This window comes from Myripristis murdjan, chromosome 16 (assembly GCF_902150065.1).
Source record: "Myripristis murdjan chromosome 16, fMyrMur1.1, whole genome shotgun sequence".
Taxonomy (NCBI): Eukaryota; Metazoa; Chordata; class Actinopteri; order Holocentriformes; family Holocentridae; genus Myripristis; species Myripristis murdjan.
The window spans coordinates 33,960,478-33,979,670 of NC_043995.1; the positions used below are offsets into that span (position 1 = coordinate 33,960,478).

The following is a 19,193-nucleotide window of genomic DNA, read 5'->3' on the forward strand; positions in this document are numbered from 1 at the left end:
GATTTTTCCTCAGAAGTGTGAAGTGTGTGAGAGGAAGTCAAAGTGCGTCATGTTTCCTCGAATGTCTCCAGAGGATCTGCCCGTCTCATATGTCCGTCCCCCCGGAGACGCACTGCAACCTACAAAAAGACCCATCTTCATTCTTTTGTTTCGTTTCTTGCAGTTTTTAATCCTCAGACACAAACATTAAAAACAGAAATACAAGTGAGTTCCTCTGTCCTCGGCTCCTGGGTCCTCTCTCTGCATCTGCTGGATAAACAGTGATGAGATGAGTGTGTGTGTGTGTGTGTGTGTGTGTGTGTGTGTGTGTGTGTGTGTGTGTGTGTGTGTGTGTGTGTGTGTGTGTGTGCGTGCTGCAGCTCACTCACTGTTCAGGAGAGTTGATGTCTCCTGACCTGGAGGACCTCAGGTCAGCCTTCAGCTCCTCGCTGCAGATCTGGGCCTGGTGGGTGGAGTCCGGCGGCGGCTCCGCCTCACCTGGGTGTGTATTCAGTGTGTACTGGGTGTGTACTCAGTGTGTACTCGGTGTGGACTGGCTGTGTACTCACTATGTACTAGCTGTGTATTGGGTGTGTAGTGGGTGTGTACTCAGTGTGTATTGGGTGTATACTTGGTGTGTACTGGGTGTGTACTGAGTGTGTACTGAGTGTGTATTGGGTGTGTACTTGGTGTGTACTGAGAGTGTACTGAGTCTGTAAAGGGTGTGTACTCAGTGTGTACTGAGTGTGTACTGCGTGTGTACTGGGCGTGTACTCGGTGTGTGCTGGGTGTGTACTCAGTGTGTACTAGCTGTGTACTGGGTGCGTACTGGGTGTGTACTGGGTATGTACTCTGTGTACTGGGTTTGTATTGGCTGTGTACTGGGTGTCTATTCAGTGTGTACTGGCTGTGTACCGGTTGTTTACTGGGTGTGTACTCAGTGTGTACTGGGTGTGTACTGAGTGTGTATTCGGTGTGTAGACAGTGTGTACTGGCTGTGTACTGTGTGTGGACTGAGTATGTACTGGGAGTGTACTGAGTGTGTACTGGTTGTGTACTTGGTGTGTACTCAGTGTGTGTACTCGGTGTGTACTGTGTGTGTACTGGCTGTGTACTGGCTGTGTACTCGGTGTGTACTGGTGTGTACTGGGTGTGTACTGTGTGTGTACTGGCTGTGTACTCAGTGTGTACTTGGTGTGTACTGGGTGTGTACTGGGCGTGTGCTGGGCGTGTCCTGGGTGTGTACTGGGTCTATCCTGGGTGTGTACTGGGTGTGTACTGGCTGTGTACTGGCTGTGTACTGGGTGTATACTGGCTGTGTATTGGGTGTGTAGGGGAGACTGGGGTAAGTTGAGCCAAAGGGTAAGTTGAGCCACCCCCTGTTGCTAGGAAACGGTAAAAAATATTGATCATGTGACCAAATATTTAGGAGGAAGGCATCATGTCATGGAGTCTGTGAAGGTAAGAACCACATGGGTAAAGTGGTTAGACATTTATTTCCAAAAAAACATTTTTTACTCTTGAAAGTGAATTCAGTCTATCATAAGTTTCATGAGAATTGTGTTAAGACCAAAACAGATCATTTTAAATTTGTTTTATACATCAGTTGTGGTATCTATGAGCTACAACATGAGGTCATAAACCTAGCATAAAACTGCACCATTTTAGCTGTGGGGACAAAAAAAAGTCAAAATGGTGGGGTAAGGCCAGGGGGTCCGGGGATATGTTGGAGTGCTGGAGGCCACAACTGCTGCCGCGGAGCCAAGGGCAAGGCATGGGCGCGCCACAGGACCCCGGAAAAAAGACTCGTGGACGCTCAGGCTATTTTGACCCCTTAAGCCTTTATGAGGGTTAAATATTAAATTTCTAAAACTCCCCAAACCTCACAGAGTTGGTGGCACAGCAAGGAGGTCTGAGCAATTTATGTTCCCCTGCAACCTCGACAGGTGGAATATTGAGTGAAAGCCAGGGGCGGAGCTATGTGGTGGCCAATGGTGGCCATGGCCACCAAATGTGTTTTGTTCATATGTTCATAACTGACCTTACTGTCAGCAAGGACACCAAGAAACTAGTGTTCTGGTGTTTTCTTTCCAGAAACACAGCTGTTAATGTTCTCTTCCCAAGCGCGCTTTAAGGCATGTTAAAACAGCTGTTTATTGTACCTGTTGGATTGTGTTTAATAAATAAAAATACACATGAATGTGAAGAAGTGACTGTTATTTAGGGAGGGGGAAGGTGAGGGAGGGGTGGGATGGAGGTGGGGAGGAGGGTGGGGGGTGGGGGGTGAGTAGGGATACGGCTCCACTTACCCCGCTCCTATGCTCAACTTACCCCATACACGGGGTAAGTTGTGCCACAAGACCACTTTTTTTGGACATGCTATATTATGGAAACAGTTATGTTTACACTCGTTCTGTTTGTTTGAAGAGATGCACAACATCCTGAAATATATGCAGAAATATTAGTTAGCAACAAAACTATGATTGCCTTGATGTAGTGATCCTAAATATGAAAAATGGCTCATCTTACCCCAGTCTTCCCTACTGGCTGTGTACTGGGTGTATACTGGCTGTGTACTGGCTGTGTACTGGCTGTGTACTGGGTGTATACTGGCTGTGTACTGGCTGTGTACTGGCTGTGTACTGGTTGTGTACTGGCTGTGTACTGGTTGTGTACTGGCTGTGTACTCAGTGTGTACTGGGTGTGTACTGGCTGTGTACTGGCTGTGTACTGGGTGTGTACTGGCTGTGTACTGGGTGTGTCCTGGGTGTGTTCTGGCTGTGTACTGGGTGTGTACTGGGTGTGTACTGGGTGTCTACTGGGTGTGTACTGGCTGTGTCCTGGCTGTGTACTGGCTGTGTCCTGGCTGTGTACTGGCTGTGTACTGGCTGTGTCCTGGCTGTGTACTGGCTGTGTACTCAGTGTGTACTGAGTGTGTACTGGCTGTGTCCTGGCTGTGTACTCAGTGTGTCCTGGCTGTGTCCTGGCTGTGTACTCAGTGTGTACTGGCTGTGTACTCGGTGTGTACTCAGTGTGTACTCAGTGTGTACTCAGTGTGTACTCACCAGCAGTGGGGCCTTGTAGGCGAACACGGCGCTGAGCCACAGCTGCATGTTGGAGCTGCTGCAGTGCTCTGAGTACGGCCGCACGCTGACGTCCTGCACAGGGCCGCTCTGAAACACAGCAGCATTACTGTGTGTGTGTGTGTGTGTGTGTGTGTGTGCGTGCGTGCGTGCGTGCGTGCGTGTGTGTTGGCTCGGCAGCTTAATGGAATGATGGATGAGTGAACATGTCAATGCTGCTGCTGCTGCTTTGTAATTGTCTGAATTGCAGAGATGTTCACAAAATGTCCCGACCTGTTTTCCTGACATGAAGCATTATTCTCAGCAGGATGTTGCGCCTCCTACAGGGCAGTGCAAGTCACAACATGAAAAAAAAAACATCTTTCCCAGGTCCCAAGACCAAGCACACACACACTCATAATTTCACAGCCGCCAGTGTCTGTGAGTGTCTCAGACTTCAAATTAAATTTAAACACTGAGGAGACTCCGCCCTCTACAGCAGTCGGTCTCTGTGTTTAATCTGCTGGATTAAATTCAATCTGCAGCTGAAACGCTCTGAGCCGTCGTTTCTTCTCCTCGACATTTTGCGGCTCTGGAATCTTCTTCGTCCGGGCGCCGGCGTGCTGCCTTCACAGGCTCAGGGGAAATATCAGACAAAATATTACAGCTGCTCTGCAGAGTAAAGTGAGACCCTGAGGCAAAGAGGAGCTGATGGACAGTTTCACTGGAATCTTCCTACTGAGAGGAAGAGGAGGAGGAGGAAGATCAGCCTGATTCACGTCGTTATATTTCATCACAATTTTAACTGATGATTGAACAAAATTAGTATTTAGCTGGTGAACAGGTTTGTATTGGGTTTTTTTTTTGAGACAAAGTAGGTGAGTTTTTTTTAACTAACCCCTTGAAACCTGAGCAAATTCAAACTTAAAAATGAATTAGAAAAAACACCAGAAAATTTCTACAAAATTCCCACCAAAAAAATAATTAAAAAAAAAAAAAAACTTTTATTGGCTGATGTTATGACTTTTTTTAAATTACAAAAAAAATGTCATTACAAGAAAACTATATTCATCATTATTACATTATGTATAAAGTATATCAGTGTAAGTATAAAAGTATATTACCATGAAATTCAAAATAAAAGCCTGACTCCTCCAGGATCTTCAAATTTCTGGTGAGGCAAAATCTTCAAAGTCAAACTTTGTGGGATTTTTTATGGGTTTTTTTTTTCTTCACATTTTGGGAAAATTCTCCTTCCTTTCCCAAACATGCCGGGATGAACTAAATTTAAAAAAAAAAAAAAAAAAAAGATTTCTCTCTGGTTGATGAGGAGCCGACGTCCTAGACCCCGAGCCGCCCGGCTGCCCTCGGCCCCTCACGGCTCTGCTGAGACCCTCAGCAGGCCAACGCTGCCACCTAGTGCCGCTCTGCAGGAACTGACCTCACACAGCTCCTCTCTCTCTCTCTCTCTCTCTCTCTCTCCTGCAGTCCACATTTGCCAAATGACATGAGGTTTTATTGTTTGATGTTATAGTCCATAAGTAAAACAAAAAACACAAAACAAAACAAAAACTTTATTTCAAAGTCATTTATTACAATCAATAGAGGTGAATTACTTCAAGCAGTTTCAGAACATCCAGACAAAAACACAGCAGCTCACAGTGAATGATCGGGCGTCTTCTCCATCAGAGGATGTTCAACTAAGAAAATATATAAAATCCACCAAAGCTCACAAAATGAATTCTGAATTTAACTACAAAAGGAGAGACTGTTCACATGATACGAAACATGAATGACTTTCAGATTTCAAGAGGTTTGAAATGACCAATTTGCTCGACTGGCTTTCATTCATCCATCCATTCATTCAGTCATGTATGCATGTGTTCATCTCACACCGTGCTGACGCCATGGAGGGAGGCGGAGACGGCGGCCGGTGACCTCAGAGCCGTCACAGACATTAACAGCGGAGGTTTTTACACACAGCTGTTATTCAGAAACTCTTCACATGAAACTAAACTACAACAAACACAACAAACTAAAGTAAACTCCAAGAAAACAAACCAAACAGAGAGAAGCGAGCAGCAGCAAGTCACCTGACCACAGCTCATGTAAGACCAGCTGTCGACGTGGTGTGTTGGGTTGCCGGTTTGAAATCTGATTTGAGCGTCCAGACTGACACGAATGAGTTCAGGAGCCAGGCGGACTGAAGGAGGGGGCTTTTATTCTGAACTGAGGAGCTCTGAATGAACCAATCAGCTGCTGATCTGGGAGGCCTCAGCCGCGACCCGAGACAAACGACTTCTCTCAAGTCTCAGTGTGAACCTCCTCGCCCTCGTGTGGTAGCCCCGCCCACAGGAGGTATGAGGCATCAGGTAAATTAATGAGACGTCCTGACTCACTCCAGCCTCAATGTGCCGCGGTTCACACCTGAAGGATGTTGTTGTCATTTCTGCTACCAAACTATGTTGTCATACAAAATCTGAAGCACTTTTAATAAACAAATATAATAAATCTTCCCATATACCAAACAGCATTTGTAGTCGCTTTCATTTGTGCTCCATTTCCATTCTGTTTGAAAAGCAAGACCCGAACCTCGCTACTGAAAGCTCTCGACACGCGTGACGCAGCGCTTTCTACATGCAGCTCAGTGTGCTAGGAGGCGAGGAGATGAGGAGATGAGGAGATGAGTAGACAAGGAGACGAGGAGACAATAATAATAATAATAATAATAATAATAATAAAACTTTATTTGTATAGCATCTTTCATACAACAATTGCAGCTCAAAGTGCTTCACAGTAAAAAGAAGAACATTTGAAACACATTAAATAAAACATTAAAAAGAATAAAACACAGCACAGGGTGGAATTAAAAAAGGAAAAGGGGTCATTCCATGTCATTTCACCAAATTTTCAGGACATCCCACACACTTGGGTCTCAAAAAAGGCAGAGGAGAAACCACCTCGCTGCACCTGGAAGCCAAGGTTATTATAGTTTTGCACTTTTCATTAGTTTTTATTTCTATTTTGTTTTGATTTTTTTGTTTTCAACTTCAGTTTAGTTTTAATTTGTTATTAAAGCAGTTTTGCTTCTTTAGTTATATTTAATTTTTTGGTTTTGTTGTTGGTTGAGTTTTTGTTAGTTTCAGTGTTAGTTTGTTTGTCAGGGCAGCGTTCAAAACAGTCTCAGTTGTTTGACTGACAGAAGGATATTAACCCTCTGCTGCCATAAAACTAATGCAGCTAAAAAAAACAAAACTGTGAGACAGATTTCATATCCACCTAAAGGACCAGGCTTATGTATGAAATAACATGACAAAGACAAAAACTCTATCATTTTATTTTTCAATTCACAGAGTTTCAGTTCCTGCTGTTGTATAAACTCTCATTTCCATTTTTACTTGAGTTGACTAAAATGTTTTCTCACACCCGGTTTTCGTTGTGTTGTTAGTTTTCATTGATGATAATAACCTTGCTGGAAGCACAACAGAGGACATAAAGGACATAAATGATCAGGTTTCACCGGAGCTCAGCCATCATCATACCTCACCACTGGAACATTAAAACATTAAAATCTGGCTTTTGCTTTGTGGCCTTTCAGGCTTCACTGCCTCACAGCAGAAGAATCCTGAGGAACTCCGCCGGGCTTGGAGAGTCACGGCTCCTCACTGCAGCCTGGAGGAGGAAGAGGAAGGAGAGGTAACACAGCAGCACGACACACTCTTCTCTGCTTTAGTTTAGTTTTTGTATGTTCAAAAATACACAAAAATGACAATAAATGGTTTACAGTGTAATGAATAAATGGTTTACAGTGCAGGGACAGGGACAGGGCTTATGTGAATTCATCTAGATAATGTTTACATTTCACAATAAAAAAAGCAAACGGTAAATAATACGACGGAAAACATCACACACAGAGAGAGGCAGTTACAGAGCAGAGGTTAAGAGGAGAACACAACAAACTACAGCAGAAACACCTGAGTAACTTCAAAAGAAAGTGTGCAAAAAAGCTGCCTAATTACAGCACAAGTGAACATAAAGCAGCGCAACCAACAGATTTTTCACCAGGATCAAACACACAGAAAGACATTCTCCATGCAAACAGAGCGGATTAGAGATGAAAGCTGCCCGGCGTGTGGCGGCGTAAAGTCTGACCTGTTACAGAATCTGACTCACTGTCACTAAATATAACACAACATCAGCGCCTGATTAGTGATGTCAGGCATCCGCCGTCTGACTCTGAGCTCCTTCATGAAAATGGAAATGTGAGTGCGACTTGTTTCCACTTGTTTCAGGTTTGAGTTTTATGAAGCTGCTTAACTAAGATCAGGAACAAAGACCTCAAACGCCTCCAACACCTCGTTTCCCAACAAAAAGTGTTCAGCTGCACCTGAATCCACTCCTGTCCTGTCTCAGTTTTCAGTCCCTCCTCCCAAACCACAGTTTGTCTTCCTCCTCTCTTCACTGTTAAACACAGGAACCAGAAGAGTCTTCATCAGCCAATCATCACACTCCTCCACCCCTCTGTTCTCCACCCTTTCCGTTCCCCCATCCCTCCATCATTAACCTTCTTCCTCCTGCAAACAGCTGATTTTTTTTTTTTTTTTTAAATAAAAAATGGTTTTGACGAGATATTCATCATTTTGTTCAGTGTGAGTGTGGTGGAGGGGGCCCATGTCAGGTTGATGCCCCGGGCCTCAGGTTCTGTGATCCGGCTCTGACTGCAAGTAATTTGTTTTTTCCCCTCAGAAAATGGTACAAGCACAACAGATTTTAGTTTAGTTTATTTTTCAGGGCTGCTCTGGGTTTAGTGGATTTCACTGTGCGGCGTCTCCTGTGCCAGATCACATCACGTGATCACTACAGATAAATATAGAGGCCAGCACTCTGCCTCACATGTCACACACTGACTGACGTTAAAGGCCAAAACGCCCACTCGCTGCATTACAAACCAAACTCACTTCCTGATTTGACCCAGAGAGCCAATACGTTTACGGGGGTGAGGAACTCTGACGAGGCCAACGAGTGATGAAGCCGTCAGCACCTTTGGCAGCTGGAGGCGAACATGTAGCTATCATGAGCCTGAGCTGGTAAACACTGAGGTGTCTGGAGATGCAGCTCTGGAAAAGTCTGAACGTTTGAAGTGGAAATGTGAAGAAATCTGTATTTCTTTTAAAATACCTGGCGACTGATGTGTAGATGACAGCCTCCTCCGTCTGGCTGCAGTCGTCATATTCTGGCCTGAAAACACACAGCACAATGTTATTCCGTTGTGTGTGTGTGTGTGTGTGTGTGTGTGTGTGTGTGTGTGTGTGTGACAGCATTTCATAACAGACCCACAGCTATCGGTGTCGCCAGACCCCATTTACTGGGGCACGTACCCCAATATAAATGATATTCTTAATGAAACCAAATGACGTTATACTAACTGAAACATTATTGCATGACTTCTGTAGATGGATATCAGGAAATTCTTCACCTGAAGCAGAGACAGGGAAGCAGTAAGGAGAGATGAGAGAGAGGGAGGTAAGGTCTGGTGATAAATTAGCCGGCTAAGCTAGTGACGTTATTAGCAAGTCTGTTAAACTTAAATGCCTAAAATATAAATTTGTGCGGTGCATTTTTGATGTTGCTGCTGCAGAGAATGAGCATCAAGGTGCTGGAGGAGGAGAGGGAGGAGGAGGAGAGACTGAGGTGCATGAGTGGTCAAGTATGGAGACTGAGACAGAGGCTAGAGACAGGCCAAAGTCAGGAGAGAAGCACCATGAAGATGACAGACATGAAGATGACAGACATGAAGATGATGAGGAAGCAGTTTCAACAGAAACAGAGGACATTAGTCATGTCTTATACAGTATGTGAAAGGTCACTCAGAGTGTTGAGACAGGCTTCACCATCTTGCTGTCTTAGCAGTTGAGAAGGAAGAACTTTCAAATCTGAGTCACAGTCAAGTGACTGACCACTTTGTGAAAATTAAAAATAGGCAGTACGCTTTAATGCTCAAAAAATCAACAAACTCAGGTCAGACTGAGTTGAACTCACCCTGAAAACCAGGTAATAACCGTTACTTTGGAATGTGTATGAAGAGAGTTCTGACTTGCCATTGTTTGTTATGGCTTATATGCTTTTGCTGCCATGTTGAAAATGTTCATGTTTGTTAAAATAAATATGTTCATACACTCATTAATATCTCAAGTAGTAGTTTTAGTAGGAGTGTGCCAGTGGGGTGGGGCAGTGTGTGTGTGTGTGTGTGTGTGTGTGTGTGTTTGTGTGTGTACTGTGCCCCAGTAGAGTTATGCCGAGCAGCGTCCCTGCCTACAGCTGCTGTTAACCCACCTGCAGTGAAGCACACACACACACACACACACACACACACACACACACACACACACACACACAAAACAAAACACATGACTTATGCAAAACAAAGGATATATATCTAAATATCTATAAGTATCCATAACTGTAGATAAATGCTGCGGTACACAGTGAACACACACACACAGGAACACACACACGTGCAGAGACACGTGCGGCAGCAGAGGACTGACCTGGAGGAGGCGCCGTTGTGTTTGAAGTGGACTGAAGCGTAGTTGACTTCCTCCGCGGCTGAACTGACTTCCTGACGCTCCAGGATGTTGCTGTAAGTGTTCTCCTGTGGCTGCAGGGCCACACACGAAGAGGAAGAAAATGAAGAAGAAGAAAGAAGAAGAAAGAAGGAGGAGGAGAAGGAGAAGGGGAAGATGAGGCTGTGTCACTAAAAAGATGCTTTTGCGTAGGAGCACCAATGACCAGCATTTCAGTCTTGCCAGAGTTAAGAATCAGGAAATTTGAAGACAGCCAAACTTCAACTTCACACAGACACGCTTCAAGGTTAGCCAATGCAGAACAGTCACTGTGCTTCAGTATCATCGGAGTAACAGTGGAAGCTAATGTTATAGCTGTGGATGATATTAAAATAGAATGAGAATAAAACAGGAGGAGACCCAGGATCGAGCCTTGAGGAACACCTCGGTTAAGCTCTCAGTACTCAGAGGTCATATTGTTGTAGTGGACACACTGCTTGAGATTTAAACCAAGGAAGCTCCAGGCTGCAGATACCAGTTAGATCTTCTAAGCGATCGCAGCGAAGGGTAAGGTGCCAGATTTAGGTGCTCGATTGAGATGATTGAGCACAACTGAGAAGAGCTCATAAAGTTTAGGAAGTAGGAGGTCAAGTGGGCAAGAAGCTGGTTTAACACCAATTTGGAAAGAACATTTAAAGGGGTGGTATCAAATTGGCTTAAAGGATGCACATCCTGATTCATCTCCAGAGAACTGATGGGAAACGTGCAAGCGAGTTGATTTGATTGGCTGTAAATTTCATCACAGAGTCTACTGTCTGCATGAAAAATTCAACAAAGTCGTTTGCAGTAGAAGAGTTAGACTGAAGGAGTGACTGGCTCGGTTTGGACAGAGAGGAACCGGTCTGGGTTCTGTTGGTTCAGCTTCATGACTGTCGAGTTGTAAGCGGGTTTGGCGGGGCAGAGTGATCGTTTATTATCGACATTCAAATCTCATGTGACACCTGGTCAGCTGGGGAACGGGGTGAGGTGACTGGTGCACTAGTCACTAGATAGTTGACTAGAGACTTGTGAATAGTCTTGAGTAGTGGTTTGTAGTTGTTTGCTAGGTTGTTGTTTGTTGTTTCGGGTTCAGCTGCTTTTGCTTCAGTTTATTATTATTATTCCTTTTCCTCAGAAATGTTTTGGCAAATTCCCATGAGATGGTAAATGGTAGAGACATTTTGCACATAGGTTGGAAGTTTTGTACAAATGTTGTCCAAGAAATATGACCCCAATCGGCCTGATGAGGGCGCTATAATCAAAGGTCAAAATGAAAATTTTGAACTTTAAAAATCTATACCTGTTGCGCACCTGTCTGTCTGTCTGTCTGGTAGGAATGCTCTCCTCTCTGTGCTCCTAAACATTTCTAACATTTTCCCCAGATCAGCTGGGTTTTTGGGAGTTTTTTCTTGCTGCTATGAAGTTACAGTCAGAAGGTGTTTTCCTGTTTGTTGTAAATGTGTGGGCCTGTGAAGCCCTTTGAGACTGGAAACAGTGATATTGGGCTCTAAATAAACCTGAACTTTATTTGGTTCCCTGATTTGGAGTGTTGGTTCGACTTACTGCATCTGGGGGAGAATATTGAGGCTGTGCTTGTCGGCTATTTATTTGTGGGACAAATAAAGGGACATTACAGCTTATTGAGCTTTAAAAATCTTTTGTGACTGGTGAGTGTTTACTGTGTCAGATTCTGCACAGCCCATTAAACAGTTTATTCCAAAAGCTCACGGTGAAATACGGTGAACAAGATCATCCACAGCCCTCGACAAAATTTGCTCAAACTGCTTTTTCAATTGCAGCAACAAACAGTGGAATGCTACACAGCGCAACACAGCGCCACCATGAGGAAAGATGAGGTAGAGCAGAGTGTATACAGATTCACAGCACCAAGGTTACTGCCTTTTGAGACCTGAACCAAATTTTAATGAACTTTAAAACGTTTGAACAAGTTATCCTTTTCTTATTCAAATAGGTATTACAGGTAAGTAATATATATTTGGTTTAATGCAGAAATAAGTATTCTACCCACTACATTTTGTCTCCCCCCACCAGGATGTTTAAGGGTTTTCTGGGATTCTCTGCTGGTAAATATGACAGCTGATCATAAACACAGCTTCAGGTTCAACAGATTTAGAATATTATCGAACTCTCTGTGTGTAATGGTGATTTGTCAAAACTATGAGGAAAAAAGAAAATAGTTTGGCTTTTCTTGAGTCTCTCACTTCTGTGTCAGAGGCTTTTCCACTCCAGACAACAAAAACTCAACACTTGGATTTTTTTCTTCTTTTGGAATGAAAACATAAAATTAAAGAATACCAACCGTCGAGGGATTCCTTCAAAAACATCAGTATCAATGCGAGAGATTTTTTTTTTTTTTAAAGCCAGCTTGACTGGATCAGGTTCTTGATTTGCAGTGTCTGTGTTCACTGAGTGTTTTTATGAACCACAGAAAACTGGAGAAACAAAGGTTAATCATTCGCTGAGTCATGAATCAAAGCAATTTGTCCTGTGTTGCTGACTCACCTTCTGCACTGCCACATCGTCCATCTGCGGCTTCTCTGCTGCTGCGGCGCGCCTCCTTCACACACACAACAACAACAACAACAACAAGCAAACAACACTGTTGTGGTAAGTAAAACACACAGTGACCGTGTTATGATTGTCAACACACGGTTCATGTGTTGTGTTTGTCTCTGCGTAATGTGATGAAAATAGAAAAAGATTTGAGCTTGGTGGCTTCTGCAAAGAGTTGTGAAATGTGAGGAATTCTGAAAAGAGGAAGCAACACAGGAAGTTTCACTGCGCTCAGCCACACGAGGCAACACAGAGAGACCGCTGGACGTTTTATACGTTTCTCAGTTGCCAGAGGGGAAAGGGAAAGGGGAAGAGACATGCAGATAAAATTAGAGACAGATGACCTGCAGATATGATGCAACCACAAGTTTCTGTTTCACTGGATCACAACCAGCTAGAGCCAAACTAAATCTGCAAGGATCAGGTTGAGTTGAGTTTTCAGTTTCAGGCAGACTGCTCCCAGAAAAACACTGGTTCTCAAATGGTTCTACAAAACGCTCCATGGTTCTACAGAGAACCATCAGCAGCTGCAGAACCTCTTTATTTAGGAGCTGCTTCTCCACCCACTTTCTGTGGTTCTTTAAAGTGCTGAAGGTTCTTCATGTTTATTGGAGTTATTTGGTGGCAGCAGCAGCTAACAATTCTTTTCCTTGTGGATTAATGTGCAGATTATTTCCTCAGTGAATGGATTAATGTCTCGCTCTATAAACCATCAGAAAACAGGGAGAAATGCCACAGCGTCACAGCTGACATTTTTAATAGCTCGTCTGTTCTTTGTGGAACCAAAAATGGTTCTTGTGTGGCATCACTCTGAAGAACCATTGTTCTAGCGTTAAGCAAATTACAGAAAATTAGTAAAATTAGTTACTTCTCTCAAAAGTTTATCAGTTACTGCATATAAAAGTGTTTTTATTTATCTGGATCCTCATTGGTCCCTGCCAAGGCAGCAGCTGCTCTTCACACAAATAAACATCATAACACAAAACATGACATAATGCAGAAAAAAGTAACAAATGCTAAACAAACATAAAAACAATGAATCAACAACAACAATAAACCTTTCAATAATGTTAATTACAACAATGGCAAAGTACTTTAGTACCTTAGTAGTATTTTTGCCTAACGTGCTAATCACTTGTTTTTTTGTGATTATAGTTATATTGTATTTATTAATACTGTTTGTCATTTCATATGACAGTGAAAATAGAATTTGCCTTGGTTCTCGTCTTTTTTTCTGAGAGCTGGCCACTGCATTGCACTCGTTTTGTGAATGAATTTACCTCCTGATGACGATGATGAAGACGACAATGATGAGAGTGAGCAGAGCCAGCAGGACGCCGACCCCAACGCCAGCGACCAGAGGCAGATTTACAGACTGAACTGAAACAGGAGAATAACACACTGATGAACTGGGCTGCTTTGGAATCTTCTTTACGCTGAAATCCAACAACCTGAAACACCGAAGCCCTGATTTTACTTTAGGTAAAGTAAGTAAGCAAAGTTTTTATTTAGATGGCAATTTTCAAAACCTAAATTACCAAGTGTTTAGCAAAAGGACTAAAGCAGAAAAGACCAAAAACAAAACAAAAAACATTAGGACACATCACATAAACTAATGTAGTGTACATAACAAACTCAAACACCAACAGGCTTAGAAAAAAGTTGTTTTTTTAGCTGTGACTTGAAGTGATTTTTAATGTTTCTACTGTTTTGTTGTTGTTGTTGTTTTGTGGCCAGAGAACCAAGGTGTTGTTGGATATTTGTAGAAACGTGATCTGTGGTGAAAACCAGACCACCAGAATTACTGTACTTTAACTGACTAGGGTCAGCAGGCCTGACAGATAAATAGAGCTGAGTGTCATCAGCATAGCCTGGAACATACAGCATCAGGTGCTCAGAGGGCAGCAGGCAGGAGGAAAATGAAGGGGGCCCAGCAGTGAGCCCTGAGGCACACCACAAGTCAGAGCAGCACAAGAGGACATGAACCGACACAAACAGCTTCCCTGAAGGTGGGCAAAAAGTTTTAGCGTGGGCAACCCCAATGACATCACAACTGACTGGTTAACAAGACTGTTCTGTACCAGGAGCAAACCTTAAAGGAAGGCCTGAGGATTTCTAAACACCTGCTTGATTTTCAAATAAATTACATGATTTCAGTGTGGAACACAGTAAAGTGGTGATCAGTGCAGATCGTCCTTATTGGCTGACACAAACTACCACCCAATGGTCATGCTTACCATATAAGCTGCTCCTTATATGGTAAGCATGACCATTGCCTCATTATAAAGCCATTATGATTTCCTAGCAAGCAAGGAATTTGTTTCCCAGTGAAAATAAATACATTTTTAAAAAGAATCAAAGAAAAAAGACATCAAAATAAAACATATATGAATGACAAAAAGTCATTTAGCTATAGATGAAGTGCACATTATTTCAAATTCCCCAAACTTTATTTGAAAAGGAAAAATATGAACAAACCTTCATCGTCCTGCACATGCAGGCTGTACGGCTCAGAGCGGGTGCTGGCCTTGTCCTTCAGAGCACACGAGTAATTCCCCGAGTCGGCGGCGGTCAGAGCGCTGAGCCGGAGGGCGGAGCCTTCCTCCAGGAGGCGGTGCTCATCTCTGTACCAGGCGAGGCCCAGGCGGTGGAACGAGCAGAAGGCGGTGCAGGTGAATGTGACTTCATCTCCGCTCTTCACCACCCGCTCACCACTGGGGCCTGAGATCCTCATTTTACTGCCCTCTGAAATGATTTGTCAATTTATTTTTTGTTAGTTTTCACTGCACCGTGCACAGTCTGATCCATGGAGGGCAAATCCCTGCCTGTGTCAGCTAGCTTTTCCATTTAAAACAGGTTTTGTTCTTTTGGTTTTAAAGCCATTTGTATTTTCTTTGCAGAAGAGTGAGACAAACGTTACCATTACTGTTAACGCTGGCAGCAACACTGATAGAAATTAAATTGGTATTAGTAGTTTTATTAATTTTAGTAGCAGTACAGCAGTAACATTAGTACAGACAACTATTTAAAAAAAATAGATTTTTAATGTCAGTGGGACTAAACTGGTTAAAAAATGTTAAGTAAAACAAAACTACAACATGAAATAAAAAAAAAATAATAAAATAACAGTGTTGCTATTAGCATAATATCAGGCCCTCACCGATGACAGTGATGTTCACTCCTCTTGTGCCAGTGAAGTGTCCTTCAATGTTGTCTGCTTCCATCCTGAAGCGGTAAGTCTTTGTGTCTTGCATTTGTATATTTTCAATCTGTAGTGTGCAGATTCCTTTTTTGTCTCCCAGATATCGGAAGTGAGTGCTGGTCCTGGTCACGTTGCTGTCATAGACTGACGGCGTCTCACGATGGCAAATCAAATGGTTTTGGCACCAGACCACGCGCACTACCTGCAGCAAAACAGTTTTTCCTTTGTCCTGAAACAATGCTCGGGGTGTGAAGGTGCAGGGGATCGTGACTGTCGAGCCTTTTACCGCACAGATGGGATTCGGGTAGTTCACGCTCTGACCCAGAACACCTAGGAAGAACAACCAGCCGCAGAAAATCAGAAAAGATGAAGAAATATTTCAACAAAACAAGTCAGCAGTGACCATGATGCCCCCCAACATTGGTGCAAGTTGTGTTTGCTAGTGTTAACTTGCTAGCTAACACTGCCTAACTTTATCCCTAAACCTTAACCATAACACCAAGCCTAATTTAGTGAGAGACCTTGAATTTGGCTTAAAACCCTATAAACTAGCTGATTAATCTCAGACCTAGGGTTAGCAATGGTAACTCCAGAAGTGACACCCACAAAATACAACACAGAACACCAAGTTACTGGCACCAAAACACAAAATTAGCTGAGCATGGAACCCAGGCTGGGATTAGATCACTCAACTGTAAATAAGAGCAACCCAAAACCAAACAACCAAAACAAGCCACTAACCAGTAATACCAGCCTGAATGGACTAAAAGATAAAAGAAAAAAATAAAAAATAAAAATCTGTCAGTTTATGTTTTGTTAGATTGGACCTAAACCAATCCCAACCCTAACCTTTACCATTTCAAAATAAGATTACAGTAATACATTGGAAGCAGGTCCTCCTGACTGGTTCCTCTAGTGATAAATTCCTACCAACCAGCGGTCAGGAGTTTTTGTGACGGCGTTGGGGCTGCAGGGTTCTGGGTTCCACACAGAACCTCAGCACAGGCCTGTTCTCCCTAACAAGCCCACAGTGACTCCCCACAACAGGAGCAGCTGCTCTGACAGGCCTGAGCCCCTGATCTGCTGCAGCAGGTAAACACTGAGGGGACCAGGTGAGTCCATGAGGCTGGACCCAGTCTGACAGCTGCTGCCACCCTTACCTTAACCTGACCCTAATTCTAACCTTAACCTTAACCAAGTGTTTTAGTTAATGTTCACTAACCAGCTGAGAAGCTTATGTTCACTTAGCTAACGATTAGTTACCTACTGAGCTATGCACAAATGTTGTGTCGCTGCGCCGCCTCGGTGAGGCAAAGCGTGGCTCTGACACACTTTCCTCTGGTGGTGCGCCGCTCTGTCGCACACTTTGGCGTGATGTCAGGTTGAATGAGAATATGAAGGAAATAACACATGAGATTACATCATATGAAGCAGGGATTTTCAAACTGTGGGTCCTGGCCCTCTGGTGGTTCCAGCATGGAGATGTGGTGGGGGGTAGGAATGCTGGAATGTTGTAAATGGTGCCATTTAGCCGCCCTAAAGCAGCACTAGCAGAGTCTCACCTCCCTGACCACACAGATCATACACAAAGTGTAATGAGTCACTGATGGCTGGTTCCTCAGAGGTTCCATGAAGAACAGCCAACTACCAAATAACCATTTTATCTAGTGGATGGTTCTTGGAAAAAAATGAAAAAGGTTCTTCATTGAACCAGCTGCCTCCACCGCCACTGAGAAGTATTTTTAAAACTTTTTTTGCCAGATGAAACTCTTTTAAGAACTATTTCCGGTACCGGTCTTAGTTAATGAGCCATCCATGGTTCATTAAATAACTGGTCAGAAAAATTCTTTGTGGAACCAGAAGTGCTTCCACAAAGTGGTTCTTCACGAAATACGAATTAGCTGTTGTTTCCATGCACCTTTTCTCTTCTCTCCTCAGGAGAACCACTGCTGGTTCCACAAAGAACTGTTTTTTTTTTTTTTCACAGCTCTGTAAGGTCACTTTGAATGGTTTAAAGAAATGGTTCTTTAAAGAACCATTGTCTGAAAGGAACCAGCAGAGGTTCTGCCACAGCATCACTCTGAAGAACCATCTTCGGTTCCATTGGGCTCCTTTATTTTTCTGTTTAGTCAGAGTTCTCATGTGGAAATATGGGTTCCCTAGAAATTTAAATGACCCATAATGTCAAACAAAAAACACATTTTAGTAATTTTCTCATTTTAAATGTAAAATGATGATTTTACAACTCAATGTAAAACAAATATAGAAATCACTGTAATGATGATTGTGACAGCTTTATTTCACATCTCAAAATATTTAACAAGCCTCAGGACAAACAGGCGCTCTAAATGTAATAATAAACATTATTACTTTGCTCATATGGAATGCAAGAATGCCATTCCTGAAAGAAAAAGCATTTACTCGTTTAATTTTCTTTCTGAATCTAAAAATCTCAATTTGTTGCAAATGCCAATATTGCCTGTGCATTCACCTCCTCATATTTTTAAATGATTGATATAGAAATGAGTAAAAGTGCTTTTAATAATAATAAACTCCTCAGATATTGAAGGAACTCAGGAGTTCACTGAGAGCTGAAACACTTTGAAATGTTTCTCTTCACAGGACAAACGGATTGACCCTCCTGAGGCCCCGGGCCCCCACAGGAAGTGACTCTGATAAGGAAAGGTATTTTGGTTTGTGTCATAAAGTCATCACTGCTCCATATTTTTGTCTGGAGAATTAACCCTTTGACACCTGAGACAGGTCACTGGATTTCTTTTAAAAACATGCAGAGAAAAACAAGGCAATGAACAAAAGAGCAAAAAAATATTTGTACCGTAGAAAAACAATTAGCAAAACAATTACCAGAATATTAGTATAAATAATAGAAAAATATCAGAATGTAAGTGAAAAATTAGCCAAAAAAACTACTGGAATATAAGTTAAAAAAAAATTGCACCAAAACAAATTAAAAAATGACAAGAAATTGGTATTTATAATATCTAATGATGCTGCATCAGATGAGACGATCAGGGAACACACTTTGAAAACTCATAAACCACGAAGCAGCGACTCGGTAATTAAACTCAGATGACAAACAAACAAACAAACAAACAAACAAAAAATGTTCCTACCAGCCAGAATCATCACAAAACAGCAGGGAGTCTTTTTGTCCCAAACAGCCATCCTTACTGCCTTCAGCTCGTCCGTCGTGTCCAGCTGCTCAGACAGCAGCCTGGAGGGGAAAATACACCAACCGACTGACCGACCGACTGACTGACTGACTGACTGACTTGCTGACTGACTGATTGATTTACAGGCGGATTGTGAAACCACACAGGAAGTGGCCCTCGCCTCCTCAGTGACTTCCTTCATTCTTCTTCTTTTTTTAATTTTCTTGGCCTCCAGCAGCTCACTGGCGGGAAAATGACGAGGCACACGGGTTTGGCCAGATCCTACGTCTGTTTGTTTTTATTATTATTATTTTATTGTTCTTAATGTTGTTTGTTTTATGTAATTTACAGCACTACTTTTAATTCTTTTAAATCTGAGCATATTCACTTGATTTCTTTCAAATATATGGGAATAAAATGCAAAAAAAAAAAAAAAATTGGGAAAAAAACAGGAAGATTTGGCAAAAATTATCTGATATTTTGCACAAAGGAAAAATAGAGACAAGAGAACTATATTTCTAAATATAGAAATGTTATATTTAAATGTCAGATCAGTGATGCTGGATAGATTTCATAAGCAGTAAACTCTTTGAAACCTGAG

General features: G+C 42.6%; 1 protein-coding gene across 1 annotated transcript; it reads right to left on the reverse strand.

Moving 5' to 3' along the window:
• Positions 1–6,409: 6,409 nt before the first annotated feature.
• On the reverse strand, positions 6,410–18,672 carry LOC115374547 (uncharacterized). The gene is made up of 8 exons (XM_030073532.1): positions 18,554–18,672; positions 15,378–15,749; positions 14,696–14,962; positions 13,498–13,597; positions 12,167–12,221; positions 9,590–9,699; positions 8,220–8,279; positions 6,410–6,713 (listed from the first exon to the last, which is right to left on the reverse strand). The coding sequence occupies exons 1-8, from the start codon at positions 18,603–18,605 to the stop codon at positions 6,704–6,706; spliced, it is 1,026 nt and encodes a 341-aa protein (XP_029929392.1). The 5' UTR covers positions 18,606–18,672; the 3' UTR covers positions 6,410–6,703.
• Positions 18,673–19,193: the final 521 nt, after the last annotated feature.